A 14,639-nucleotide genomic window follows, 5' to 3' on the forward strand; every position below is an offset into this window, starting at 1 on the left:
CGACAACACCAAATGCTGGCAAGGATGGAGCAAGACACTCCCACTAGGTGCTGATGTGAATGCAAAAGTCACTGATAGTTTGGCAAAACTAAACATAACCTTAGAATATGATCTGGCAATCTTGCTTCTAGGTGTTTACCCAAACTAGTTGAAAACTTATGTCCATATAAAACACAAAAATACTTACAGCAGTTTTATTCCAAACTTGGACGCAACCAAGATGTCCTTCAGTGGGCAAATAAATTGGTATATCCATACAACAGAATACTACTCAGTGATAAGAAATGAGCTATCAAATCATGAAAAGACATGGAGGAATCTTAAATGCATGTTGTTAAGTGAAAGAAGCCAGTTTAAAAGTGTTACATTATGTATGATCTCATCTACATGACATTCTGGAGAAGGAAAAGTCATGCAGACAGGGAGAGGTCAGTGGTTGCCAGGGGTTGGTAAAGCATAGAGGGTATTTCAGACGGTGATACTGTTCTGTGTAACACTGTAATGGCGGATACACAACTTTACGCATTTGGCAAAGCCTACAGAATGTATGGGGCTTCCCTGGTAGCTCAGCTGGTAAAGAATCCACCTACAATTGCAGAAAACCCTGGTTTGATTCCTGGGGCAGGAAGTTCCCCTGGAGAAGAGATAGGCTACCCACTCTAGTATTCTTGGGCTTCCCTGGTGGCTCAGATGGTAAAGAATCCACCTGCCATGTGGGAGACCTGGGTTAGATCCCTGGGTTGGGACGATCCCCTGGAGGTGGAGATGGCAACCCACTCCAGTAGCCTGGAGAATTCTATGGACAGAGGAGCCTGGCTGGCTCAGTCCATGGGGTCCCAAAGAGTCAGACACGATTGAGTGACTAAGCACAGGACATAGAATGTACAACATGAAGAGTGAATTCTATGTAAACTATGGACTCTAGCGAATAATAATGTATCAGTATTGGTTCATCAATTGTAACAAATATACCACATAATGCAAGATGTTAATAGTGGGGGAAACTATGATGTTTGGGGAAGGATACATATTCAAAAGCAGAGACATTACTTTGCCAACAAAGTCCGTCTAGTCAAGGCTATGGATTTTCCTGTGGTCATGTATGGATGTGAGAGTTGGACTGTGAAGAAGGCTGAGCACCGAAGAATTGATGCTTTTGAACTGTGGTATTGGAGAAGACTCTTGAGAGTCCCTTGGACTGCAAGGAGATCCAACCAGTCCATTCTGAAGATCAGCCCTGGGATTTCTTTGGAAGGAATGATGCTAAAGCTGAAATTCCAGTACTTTGGCCACCTCATGCGAAGAGTTGACTCATTGGAAAAGACTCCGATGCTGGGAGGGATTGGGGGCAGGAGGAGGAGACGACAGAGGATGAAATGGCTGGATGGCATCACTGACTCGATGGACGTGAGTCTGAGTGAACTCTGGGAGTTGGTGATGGACAGGGAGGCCTGGCGTGCTGTGATTCATGGGGTCGCAAAGAGTCGGACACAACTGAGTGACTGAACTGAACTGAACTGATGCGTGGAACTCTCTATACTTTCCATTACATTTTTCTATAAACCTAATAAGTATAAAAACTTTTTAAAACTGTTAAACATCATGTATTCAGAATAATATCTAGCACATGACAAGCATTATACAAATATTTATTACATGCAAATGAATAAATGTGGAGCTGGGAAGCCCCCAGTAGGACTCCAGAATCAGTTTCATTCCCCTGACACTTGCACCGAGGGAACCTCTTCCACAAGTTATTCCAGAACTCTTCTGTCATTCTCGAGCCTGTCACCCTGCTTATTTGCTTCCAGCTGCTACCAGAATCTGTGCAGTCTAAAGTGACTGTGCTTATCTGCATGTGTACTGTCTGCCCCCACTAGCCTGTGGCCCCATGAGCTCAAGGTCACACTACGGTGTTCATCCCTGTCTCCCAGGGAGGTGAGGTCTCGGTTTAGGAGGGTGATCTACAAAGCCCTGTCCTGCAGATGTGGGCAGTCCCACAGGGGTGAGTGGGGCAGAACTGCACACAGCAGGGGTGAAGCAGACATGCTGAGTGTCCCGAGAGGAACACCTAGATGCTGGGGACAGGAGTGGGGAAGAGCAGGGGCTTAAATCTGGTGGAGCTCAGGAACACATCAGCTAATACGGGGCCTGGAACTGAAGTTCATTTACTTGTCAGAGAAGGTTCTGGAAGAAGGGGACAGCACGGACAAAGGCTTGAAAGTACAACACAGAGAAAGGCCTGCAGTTGGACTCCTGAGGTGTTCAGAGCATCCAGGGAGACCAAAGGCATCTGGGGTCGATGTGGTCTGAGGACAGGAGAGAACAGACCACAGAGATCTTTCATCACCTCACCCCCAAGCATAAACTTTCTCTCTCAGTGGGGGTTCTGGGGAAAACAGCCCCTCGAGGAGAATTTAGGACCCTCAGTCCCTGGGCACACTGCTCAGTCATCCTGCTGAGTCTGACAGAGGAGGGTCTGAGGGACATCAGCCGACAGCCTGGCGATGTTTGGTGGGAAAATGACAATAAACCGACAGGACTGTGGGTCGACAAATCAAAGGTTCTGCTGCCATGGCAACAGAATGACAGGGCAACCCTAAAATTAGAGGAGCAAAGAGGATCAAGCCAGGAAAGGTTTGGAGAGAAATCTCAGCAGATACTTAAAGAGAAACACAGAGACAGGATACCGGGGCCTTGATCCAGGGATGTGGCCAGACCCCCTTCAGAAGGCTAGAGCCCACTGGCAGGACCCCTCCTTCCCAGGCTCTTCTACACAGAGATGCACTTCCATGGCACCGGGCAGCTCCTCCGTTTGAGAGCCATTCCCTGGAAGGTCTGGAATGGGCTCGGCCTTTAGGCACAGAGCCATGGAGAGAAGCAGTGCTTACCACAGAAAACAAGGAAGGAAGGTGATGTGAGTCATGGTAAGCTGTCACTTACACTAATCGCCTGCACAAGATCCATCTCCTGTAAATGGTCCAAGGGGTCAGGCTTCCTGGATTTATTTCTGGAGTCAGCTTATTTAGACTGACTCTAACCCCGCAGTCTCTCCCGCCAGAGCCAGATCCTGGGGACCCTGTTGCATCTCAGCCCCCACCTTAACCCTGGGTGTAGGTGGCAGCCCCCTGCCTCGCCGGCTGCCGTCGGGCTCAGCACCAAGCCATCGAGGTCTGTTCTCTGCTCACCTGCCCCAGCTCCAGGTCTTCCCACGGGCTCTGCCTTGCTATTTCTGTTACCTAATTTTAGGCTTTATCTGCAGAATGTGAAAACACTGCTTTGCCCAACCCACTTCACAGACCAGTCAACAGTCTATGACAACACCTGAAAACTACAAAGCACTGTCGTACACTGGAAGACAGGACGGGGAAGTGGGTGAGGCAATCGTTGGTGGTGCTGTCACCAAACTGCAAGGTGACCTTCGTGTGTTAGTCACTCGGTCCTGTCCGACTCTTTGCAACCCCGTGGACTGTAGCCTGCCAGGCTCCTCTGTCCATGGAATTCTCCAGGCAAGAACACTGGAGTGGGTTGCCATTTTCTTTTCTAGGGGATCTTCCCAACCCAGGGATAGAAACTGGGTCTCCCACATTGCAGGCAGATTCTTTTACCATCTGAGCCACCTTAGGTGCCTTATATAATCTCTCTGGGTTTCTGTTTCCTCATCATTAAAATGGGAATTCAGGATAGCACCTAGTCCACAGAGTTACTGTGACAATTCAGTGAAATTAACACACACCTCTAGCTACTAGCATCATCATTATCATTACTCTTATTAGCATTATTGCTTATGATTATCATCTCCCTAGCCAGGGGGCCCAGTCAGCCAATAACAGCTCTTCCCCCTTTTCATAACCTGTCTGGATTTCCAAATCCTGGTGGTAGGTGGTGAATTCCCCTAGGATGGAGTTGGGGGCAGGGCCACTCCTTTGTCAACTGTGCAGACAAGTGATGACCAGACATCACCTCCCCTCCAGCCACAGACTGTCTGCCTGAGGGACCTCAGCTGAGTTCCTGCCCCCTTGGCCCACGAGCACAGCCAGCACAGGTCTGTCCTCTGCCGAGTCTGGCTCTGCCTGTCTGGATCCCTGCTTCCTCCCAGGATGGACACTTAAGGCAGTGAGATGAAGGCACACAGCCCTAAATCCTTCCCCTAAATCCATGTTGTCAGGAAACAGCATTCTCTGCCACTGCTCCGACTGTATAACTTCTTAACTAGGCTCAGCGAACCCTCTGCCTATCTCCAGACAAATGAGGCCGGGCAACTTATTTGCTAGAAAACCTTGTCCAGAAAGATAAACACCTATGTTCTCAATGCATAAAAATTACTGTTTCCAGTTTAGTTTTAAATTTCACACTAAATCCAACAAAAAGATTTCCCCAATAATGCAGTGAGAGCACTAGAGAAAACTCCAGTTTTCTCAATAGAATCTGCTAACCTATAGGGAAATCAGATAGTAAAGCCACTGCCTTCAAGCTGGCTCTTTCCAACAAAGGCGTCTTTAACTCTTCTAAGAGAAAGTCATCTCTGCAACTTCCTTAATTGTGAACTTCCCTAACTGGAGCATCCTAGGAAGACCAATGTGAGTTAAGAGCAAGGCCAAATGCAAGACTACTAAAATATATATTTAACGGTACTTTTATGTAAGGTTCTCCTTTTTTGACAAGACACCACTTTGAAGATTCTCTAGTAACTAGAAGGAGCTATCAGAGTGTTTATCCCCTAACAGCAGTCCTGAGGGAACTCACTTTAAAGGAGAGATTAAAAAAGCAATGTAATTTCTTGACTGAAGCATCATATAAATGGGGGCTTCTACAATGTGTAAAGAATACACTGGTTTAAACGAACCAAACTTTCTCCTTAATTCTGCATATAGTAATACATCTAGGCAAACTCACCATCTTTTCCCAGGAGTGACGACCTTATATTTGGCCTTCCTGAGTAATACCTCAAGGGAAAGGAACAGAAATAAGGAGATGTTCCTGATAGGGATCGTGGGTCCACACAGAGCTATGATGAGTTCCTCGTAATCACCTTGATTTCTTCTCAAGAAGCACAGCTGGGGCAGCCAGGGAGACATACTGCCTCCCTCCCGCTGGTGCCAGGCGCTTACCTCCATGTTGTACCTCTCCACCGTCCTTCTCAGGGGATCTACAGCCTGCCAGCAGATCAGGATGCACAGGTCAATCAGCAGCATGCCCCCGACGATCACAAGCAGTTTCTGGTCCTTGATGATCTGCAGAAAGGGCCAGGGTAGAAGGGACGTAAGAAGGCTTCCCAAACAGCAGCCAAGGGGCTGGGTCAGGTGGGTGAGTGAATGGCTCCACCTGAAAATTCCCCCAGGCTCCCCATCACCCACGGGGTAAATCCAGACAAGCTCCCTTGCTTGGCATTCAAGGCCTTTTATGAGCTTGGCTTATCTACACCCCAGATACACACATATACTGAGTTAAGTTTGATGACTCTCAGGCTCTGGTTGTGCTGTGATTTTTCACCCCAGGCCTTCGTGGGTGCTGGTTCTTTTGTCTAAAACACTCTGTTCTATGTGACAGACTGCTAAAATCCTTAGAGACTCAGATGCACTGTCACCTCCTCCATGAAGCCTCCCTAACTCCCACAGCAGAACTAATTACTCCTACAGCATTTTGTTCCCATACTTAATTATACTTAATAAGTTCAATACTTATTATTATGACTAGTAATAATAGTAACTACAAGAAGGAGAATAAATACAAATGCTACCATTTAGTGAACACTGTGCCTGCCTCGAGGTTGATTGTTTTATATATATCGTCTTATGTAAAGGCAGATACTGTTATTATTCCCATTTTTCAGCTGAAGAAACTGAGGCTAACACTGCGGGCTAAGTAACTTGCTCAGTGGAATAGAGCTACTAAGAGTTAAAGCCTGCAAACTCCTCCTCTCTCCAGAGAGTACACCCTCAAACATTTATAGCACCTACCAGATGCTACAGTGACCAGGTGCTGTATTAAGTTGTATACAGTCTACCCTCCTCAGTAAACTGGGGAACCCCAGACAGAAGGGAAGCCTGTTTTATTTATTTGTTTACCTTCAGCACCTAGCAAGGCCTGGCATGCTATTGGTACTTAAAAGTTTGATGGATTGAATTGAGATGAAGGAATATATAAAGAAGAAATATAAGTCCTGTCCCACTTTGCAGCTGGGGATATCTTTATTACACTGTGAAATTCCCACCCCACTTTATGTCCATTTGATGGGGACTGGCCTGGGGACAAATGCTGTCAGGGGCAAAGCGAACCTGTATTTCACGTGTCCTCGCCCCCCTCCCCTACCCCTGCCCAATGCCAAATAAAAGCTAATGTGATGAAGTAGTTCTGGAAAAGACTACAGAAAAATAAACAACAAAACTGAAGTAGAAGCTTAAGAAATATCACCAGGTCTGGCTTTTAATGATTAAAGCCATCCTTAAAGGAGAAATAAAAACTCAAGAGGCCTCTGTGGCTAAACCGTGAAAAGAACAAGAGAGTATTGCTGAGTTAAGGCCAAAGGGATCAAATCCACCAAAATCACTTGACCTGGGGGCGGGGTGCTGACCAAGTCCCATCATCTGAGATTTTACAGAAACATTCAGGGAACCCCTGATAGCTTTAGAAACCTGGCTTGACCCTTGCCCTCAGGGGAACCAGGTCACACCCTGTTAGCCTTGAGAAATCGGGGTAAAAGGAAGAAATGCCCGAGGAACTTAGGGCAGGCTAGAAGGGGGCTCCCTACTTGATGCTCACCCAGCTTCCCTGACTTTCTTATTGTTCAGCTTTCTCTTCAAAAGCTGCACAAACTCTTCTCCGTTATGTTTGTGCACATTGATGCCATGAAACTCAGTTCTCTCTCTGAGGCTAGGAGGTTACTAGCCTCCATCCTCACTGAATGAGAGATTGGGAGTGAAGGCACCCAGGAACAATTAAATATCAAGTTCTGGAATCAGATCTGAGTTTAAGTCTTACTAACTAGCTGTGTGTCCTTGGTAAATTTCCTAATCCATCCGAGCCAGTTTCCTCATCTACACTATAGGGGATGATGACCACACAAACTGATAGATTACCATAGTCTGGTCGACTTCACTTTCACTTTTCACTTTCACTTTTCACTTTCCTGCACTGGAGAAGGAAATGGCCACCCACTCCAGTATTCTTGCCTGGGACGGGGGAGCCTGGTGAGCTGCCGTCTATGGGGTCGCACAGAGTTGGACACGACTGAAGTGACTTAGCAGCAGCAGCATAGTCTGGTTTACAGTTCCTGATCAGTAGATGTCCGCTATTATTATTAAATGTTACTCCCCATGGTTTTTCAGGGCACAGATCAGCAAACTATGAATTTGGCCCACTGTTTGCCTTTGTAAATAGTTTTACTGGAACACAGTCACATCCATGCATTTATGCGTTTGTCTCTGGCTACTTTTGTTCTACAACAGCAGAGTTAAGTGGCTGTGACAGACTGTATGGCCTGCAAAGCTGAACATATTTACCATCTGACTTTTTACAGGAAAAGTTGGCTGACATCTTCTTTTGAGAAAATGGCATTTCTTTATTTCTTCTAAAGACCTCAGATATTTTGACTTGATTCATACTGGTCTCCCACTAGATTCAGCTCATTGCCTACTTTCAGCGACGCCGTTCCAGAAGGAATAGAGCGTGGATGGTGCCCCCGGATTGTACAACCAGCAGCCCTGCCTTCCTGCCATCACTTAGATGACAGATACTCTCCTGGCATTTTCTTGAAGCTGAGCCTGGATGAAATTCTGAACCTGATGGTGTTATTTACAACAGTATCGAGTTATATATGTAGCAAACTTTCTTTGTCTTCCCAAAAACATCTGGCTGACTCATCTCTGAGTTACTGCTCTAGTCTCAATGTTTCAACTTGGTGCTAGTAAGAATAAGAGGCAGAATAAAGATGGTGGTAGTGAGGCTTCTCAATTCAAGATTTTACGATTGATCTTTAGGAAAACAAAAGGTTACATACTATAAAAATACTGAATTTAGAAGCATTAAGTCACCACATGTCAATACTTCCTTTAGCAGGCTTTGTGTTGCTTAATGTCTTTAAAAATGTAGGCATATGGGGTAAAGTTTGTATTTGTGTGTGTTTGGGGAAGGCATGACACGGTGGGTAGAGGGAAGACAGATGAAGTGGGAGCTAAGGAAGGAAGAAAAGGGTGAAAAGACTGAAAAAAAGTGTCAGACTGCATTTACAAATTTAGTTAAATCTTGTATATGTGTCAGTAAAAAAAATTAAGGGGCTCACTTTTAAAAAGTCTAAACTTAAAAAAAAGCCAAGAAAATACAAAACAATGACAATAGAAACTGACCTTATGGCTCCATAAAAGGTTGGAACCAAGGAGAATTCAATTCTAGTTTTGCCCTGTGACTGCTACAACCCTTTCAAAGTGATCTGGTTCCTGACTTGAGATTTTGGTCTGGGAAAGGTAAACATATCTTTTATATCCTCTTAACTTCCTCTAATTTGGCTGACAAATGATACTCAGCTCTAGTGCCACAAGGCTGTTATTGGAATAACTAGAAAGCCTAGAGCAAAATATGTCTCACATTGGAAAGGTGTGTTCACCTGGCTTAAATCATTTTCACAACAGACTAAACTGGTGACTGAATCCTGTACTCAAAGCCTTCGACAGTGTCTCAGACAGACCCCCTCCCTGGACACCTGCCTGGCTCTCAGTTTGCCCAACCCCTGGAGGGTGCAGCAAGTCCCCTTGTCCCAGGCAGCATAGCAGGCTGTGGCCACACAGCTCCAGCTTCCGTGGAGTTTTCAGACAACTCAACTCCTGAAGTCTTCCCTGGCATGTTTTGCCAATTGTTGCCAGACAATCTGAGTGTTCTTGTTTAGTGATCACATGAGTATTGGAAAACAAAGACTAGTTCTTTACTACCAATAATAATATGCATGAATCACATATTGACACAAAGGAACCAATACTAAGTTTTCAAAACCTCGATGGACTTTTCATAAATGACAGAGCCACAGAGCGGGAGGGGCCCCAGAAGTCACCTGTGCCTGTCAAACTTTGGCTTGCATCAGCTTCGCTGAGAGGGCAGGTGGAAACACATATTCCCGGGCTGCAGGAACCTGGCTCTGAGGGCTGGGGTGGGGCCCAAGAAACTGTATTTTGAACAAGCTCCCAGGTGATGCCAATGATGCTGCTTTACAACTTATACTCTGGGTAACCTTGGTCTAGACAGAAACCCAGGCTGTATATTAGTACAATTTGGAGAAGTCTAGTAACTCCTACTACCCACTCCAGTGTTCTTGCCTGGAGAATCCCAGGGATGGGGGAGCCTGCCGAGCTGCCGTCTATGGGGTCGCACAGAGTCGGACACGACTGAAGCAACTTAGCAGCAGCAGCAGCAGTAACTCCTACTGGCCAGCTCCAGCCCAGGAGGTGTGGGCTGGGTTACTTCTTGTAGTTTTCAAAAGCTCCCGTTTGACTGTAATGTGCTCTGATTGTCAGCTCTGAGAAGGACCAGGTGGCCAGGCTCCTCATCTTACAGACAGAAAGGTATGTCACAAATGCTCCTGAGGCCCAGTGAGAGCAAGGCCTTCCAGGTGAGCACAGGCAGTGGGTGGCAAACCCGAGGTCTTTTCTCCCTCCAAACGCAGCCTGTAGTTTTCCCAAGATGGTCCGGTAAGTGGGGGCGGGGAACAGAGAACGAGGCTACAGCCCCCCTCCCCCATCTGGAGAGCAGTTCCTAGAATAGCCCTGGTGGTGAAGGGGCGGGTGGTGGGGCTGACACCTGAGAGGTACCACTGGGCAGAGACAGAATCACAGCTCAGGAGACAATACCGTTTCAGTGCACCCCCATTCCACAGACAAGGAAACAGGCCCTGAGAGATGAAGTGCATGTGTGTTAGTCGCTCAGTTGTGTCCAACTCTTTGCAACCTCATGGGGTGTAGATCACCAGGCTCCTCTGTCCATGGGATTTTCCAGGCAAGAATACTGGAGTGAGTTGCTACTTCCTTCTCCAGGGGATCTTCCTGACCCAGGGATCAAACCCGGGTCTCCGGCATTGCAGGCAGACTCTCCACCATCTGAGCCACCAGGGAAGCCCTTCATCTCAGCAGGGAAGAGATGAAGAGGTTTGCCGAAAGGACCCACAGCAGGTCAGCGGTGAAGCAGGGAGTAGAAGCCTGCTCTCCTGCTGTGCCTGCTGGCCCCACCGCCTGGGGCTCGCTGCTATGTGCATGGGTGCGAGGGCTCATGACCCAGGCAACAGGATGGCAAATCCAAGTTTGGGATGAAGAACTGGAAAAGAGGCACCATGATCCAGAGCAGGGTGAGGTCACAGTGCAGGATCTTCGAAGCAGATGTCTGTGAATGGGTTTTACATACATCAGGGGTTTAAACAGTGTGTAAGGGGGGATGTGGGGGGTAGAGGGGGAGATGAATCAAGAAGAGGACTTTTGAAAAGTGGTGTCATGATGTTATCTCACCTCATCTCCAGGTGACAGGATGGGGGATATGCTTTCTCTATGACCTCAGATCAAGAGTGAGGCTTAAGAAGAACACTCAGATGGCTTGAATGCTAGGCTCCCTGCAGCCTGGGGACCTGGTGAGCCTATGTCTGACTCCTGCCTGAGAAACCCCTGGGAGGATGACGGGTCAGCTGCTCCAGTGTGGAGCAGAAGAGGGGAAGCGGCTGCAGCCGGATCAGTCTCCACCCCTGAGTGTATAGGAGTGAAGGATGTGTAAGTGCCTCCTGAACAGCAGTGTGGGCTCCAGGTGAGGGAGGGCTGTGCCCAAGGCAAGCTGGAGGGGAGAGCCCAGGAGAGAGGCACTGCCAAGTGCCTGGGGAAGGAGCTACAAGTGGCCAAGCAGGGGAGTATTTCCCCCATGTATTGCCCCCATGGGGCACTGCAGAAGAGTAAGTCCCAGGAATGGGGGCTTTGAAAATCCCACAGAAGGACTCCATGAGAGCCTAAGGTGAAAGCGGAAGTCTCTCAGTTGTGTCCAACTCTTTGCAACCCCATGGACTATACAGAATACTCCAGGCCAGAATACTGGAGTGGCTAGTCTTTCCCTTCTCCAGGGGATCTTCCCAGTCCAGGGACCGAACCCAGGTCTCCCGCATTGCAGGCAGATTCTTTACCAGCTGAGCCACAAAGGAAGCCCAAGAATACTGGAGTGGGTAGCCAATCCCTTCTCCAGCGGATCTTCCCAACCCAAGAATTGAACCAGGATTTCTTGCACTGCCGGCGGATTCTTTACCAACTGAGCTATGAGGGAAGCCCATGAGCGCCTGAAGGGCCCGCTTATCCTCTCAGGAGCAGCAAGGTCAATGCCGCTCCTGGCAAGTGAGGTCTTCCCTGCCCCTTCCACTACTTGAAGCCCCAACTCTGGAGGGTTCGGAAACCTTGGAGATGGGATGGTGGGGAAGAAACTCAGCCTGGCAAGACAGAGAGGCAGCTCATCCACAGCCGCTCCTCTTCCAGGGCAGGTGACCGGCTGCTCAGGACAAGCTGGGGGAGGGAGAGGAGCTGCCTCTGAATGCAGTTTGGGGTTTTGAATCTTATGATGGACTCCATTTTTTCATTGTTGACCACACAATCTTCTAAGTCAGAAGATTTGCCTGAGTTTTTCTCTAGGAGTAAGGGAAAATAAGTGCCAGCTGTTGGAGGAGTTAAAAAAGACCAGTGTGGGGAAAGCTCTCTGAATGCATCCTAAGGGTTGAGCTTGATCAACACAGTGTTTACAGCCAACGACACGGGTGGCAAACGCTTTCCTTCCACAGGAAGGCAGGGCTCCTGTCCTCTAAGGGCCTCTCTGAAAATGGCAGCACTGCATCAGGCCCCTTCCCTGTTTCACTTTCCTCTTCCAAGGGCTTCTCACTGCCCACAGGTTATAGTTCAAATTCCTAACTGTGGCTCCTGCCTTCCCCTGCAGCCTCCTCTTGTACCCTGTCCCCATGGACCCCTCAGCAGCTGAACTCTCCCCTCCCTTGCCCAGGCCTCCCTGCACACTGTTCCCTCTGGGAGATGGGTAACCCCTCAGCCTCTGCCTCCCTCTCAGCCTCCAGGTCTTAGCACAGGTGTCACTTACTACACCGACCCCTCCCTGAGTGCTGTGCCCCAGTATCCCCATACGCACCCAACCAGCCCTTATTACCCTGTCTTGTAAACAATTTGTAAAGCGTCTGATCTCCCCAGGAGGCTGAAGATGTTGGGGGTTTGGGTTGGAAGCGGGGAGGATTGTGTTTAGCTTGAATCCTCAGCAAGCAGCCCAGTGCCTGGCTGTACAGTAGGTGCCTAAGAAGTCTTTTAAGAATAAATACTGGGTGAACACTGCAAATACTCTGCCACGAAGGAGCCATTACCTTCTTCTTCATTTTCACATTTTTGAAGATGGCGTGGACTCTCCATGTCTTTGCAAACATTGCCCCGAAGGCGGTGGTGTAGCCCACGGTGAGAATCCAGGTCCTGACCTAGAGGCCATGAGAAAACAGAGGGTCAACATCTCCCAGGTGGACGGACCTTGTCTTTTATGAAAGTGTCCCAACAGTGGGGCTCTGGATGGTAGGGGCAGATGCTCTACTTCACATATGGTGGAGTTTCACTAGCATCAACAGTCCTTCCATCACATGTCAATCTGATACACCTTTAGTTCTGTTGACCACTCACCAGACCCAGGGCCCGAGGTGCGGAGGCATGTGAGATTCAAACTCTGCCTTCCATGGGCCCACAGCCCAGTCACTGAGAGAGGCACAGAGGGTCCCCAGGACCACTGAGGGGCCATAGACCAGCCTTCCGGTCCTCCCTTCCTCCTTTCCTTCCTTGATGGCCTTTTGCGTGCCTGCGAGGTGACTGTAATTGCTGATTTCTCTGCCTCCTCACCCAAGTCTCTAGGAGACCAGGTGGCCCCAGGAAGCTCTTCTACAGTACTCCTTGCTCCTGGGGTGTAGACAGTGGGGAGGGGAGGGCGCTGAGCCATGGGGGCTGAGATGGGGCAGGACAACAAGCTTGCATGGCCCTTCTCTGGTATTAGTGACCCGGCCACGCCTCTAGGCAGGGCAGGACTCAGCCAGAACTGGCCCCGGGGACACCTGGCTGGCAGCTGCACCAGCCCAGCTCCCCGGCATCATGAGGGGCTGCTCAGTGATGGGGTGGAAGGCCAGGGGAGAAGGGCTGTAACCTTTCCACTCCCACCTTGGGCCTATCTCTTCAGGCCTTTAGAGAAAGACAGGAGTGACACTGCCTGGGTCTAGCCTTGGTCCCCAAGCCCACACTTGGACCTGAGGTCCTTGCTTAGTAGGACTAAGGCTTTATTTGGCTCTCACCTGATCCCCAGGACTAAAGTGTGCCCTGATCCCTGCCCCAGGCCGGTGGCTGCCAGAAACCACCAGCCCTGATAAGAGCAGAGAGCCTGATTCCTGCAGGTAGGGGTGGCTGGTAACCATCTGTTAGATCGTGGGGGCTCCTGGGTGCCCCCCTCCCCACCTGCACTGCCATCATGGCCAGGCCCCAGCCTCTCCTGAGTCCACCCTCACTGGCTGGCCTGGACACCCTCCAAGACCCAGGAAACGCATCTCCTGGGCCCCCAAACACGGCCCAGCCCTGGGCTGTGTGCCACTACTTTCTGGGGCCTCCCACTCACAGGGACAAAAAGGCTGTATGCTCTGTGAGCCCTGACTATGGTCTTTCTTCTATTCTTCCTCAGCTCTGCTGAGCTGAGTTAACCTCTGAAAGGCCCCCACCTGCCTCGGCTGAACTCAGCAGGAAGGTGGGTATAGTAGGGAAGAGAGCGACAGCTAGGGTGGACAGGTCAGCTCTCCATGTCCAGAGCCCAGCAGATCTGCCAGGCCTCAGCGGCCCATCCAGCCCAGGGCTGCGGGCAGTTGTATAGGAGTTTCCCAGATACGCTCCCTTCATGCAGTCCCTTCACTCTGCCTCTTAGTAACTTGGCTCCCCAGCTTCTTAGAGACAGAACATTTCCCCTTTCCATTTTATCTGCAAAAATAGGAACTGGCTAGGGAGATGGAAAGACCAACCCCCTAAGGAAAGACAACAGCATTACGGTGACTGGTCAGAAACACAGACACATGAGGTGTGAATGCTGATAACGGTACAGGTGAGGACTCAATCTTTTTTTTTTTTTAATTTTGAAAATTCCAGACAGGCAAGAATGAATCACCGTACTCTACAGAAGGTGTAGGATGGCCATATTATACAACAAGGATGCAAGAAAAGTAAGCAGAACAGAGACGGGAAGGAGTCGATTACTGGGAACTTAGACCTGAGCTTATTCAATGATAGATTTCACATTCCTAGCCTGCTGGAGTTACATAGGACCTCACAGATCATTTCACTCATCCATTCATTTGTTCATCTGTTCATTCAATAAGGATTACTAGGTCAGAAGCTAAGTATATAATGATAAAAACAAACGAATAAAACAACCACCACCAAAACCAGGGAGATTTTTTCTAGAGTCACCAGTTGAGTGAGAAAACCGCTTTGTAGATGAAGTAATTGAGACTCAGGGCATTGAGGTATTTCTCTCAACCCTGCAGCCTGGCTCCAGAGCTAAGCCTGGAACTCAAGGCCTTGACCTAGTCCAGCCCTTTCTCCTCCACATCCTGCTGCCTGTCCCGC

General features: G+C 48.8%; 1 protein-coding gene across 4 annotated transcripts in view; it reads right to left on the reverse strand.

The window, feature by feature from the left end:
- Positions 1 to 14,639, reverse strand: part of GABBR2 (gamma-aminobutyric acid type B receptor subunit 2) — a 370,697-nt gene that overhangs the window by 51,617 nt on the left and 304,441 nt on the right. For all 4 annotated transcript variants that reach the window (XM_086416036.1, XM_086416038.1, XM_086416039.1 and 1 more), the window contains exons 12-13: positions 12,365 to 12,472; positions 5,112 to 5,234 (exon numbers count right to left, since the gene is read on the reverse strand). In XM_086416036.1, coding sequence (XP_086272162.1) covers positions 5,112 to 5,234; positions 12,365 to 12,472 — 231 coding nt within the window. The remainder of the gene's footprint in view (positions 1 to 5,111; positions 5,235 to 12,364; positions 12,473 to 14,639) is intronic.

This window comes from Bos grunniens, chromosome 8, assembly GCF_055505025.1.
Source record: "Bos grunniens cultivar Pamir isolate PY7600 chromosome 8, Bosgru_T2T1.0, whole genome shotgun sequence".
NCBI classification, from domain to species: domain Eukaryota; kingdom Metazoa; phylum Chordata; class Mammalia; order Artiodactyla; family Bovidae; genus Bos; species Bos grunniens.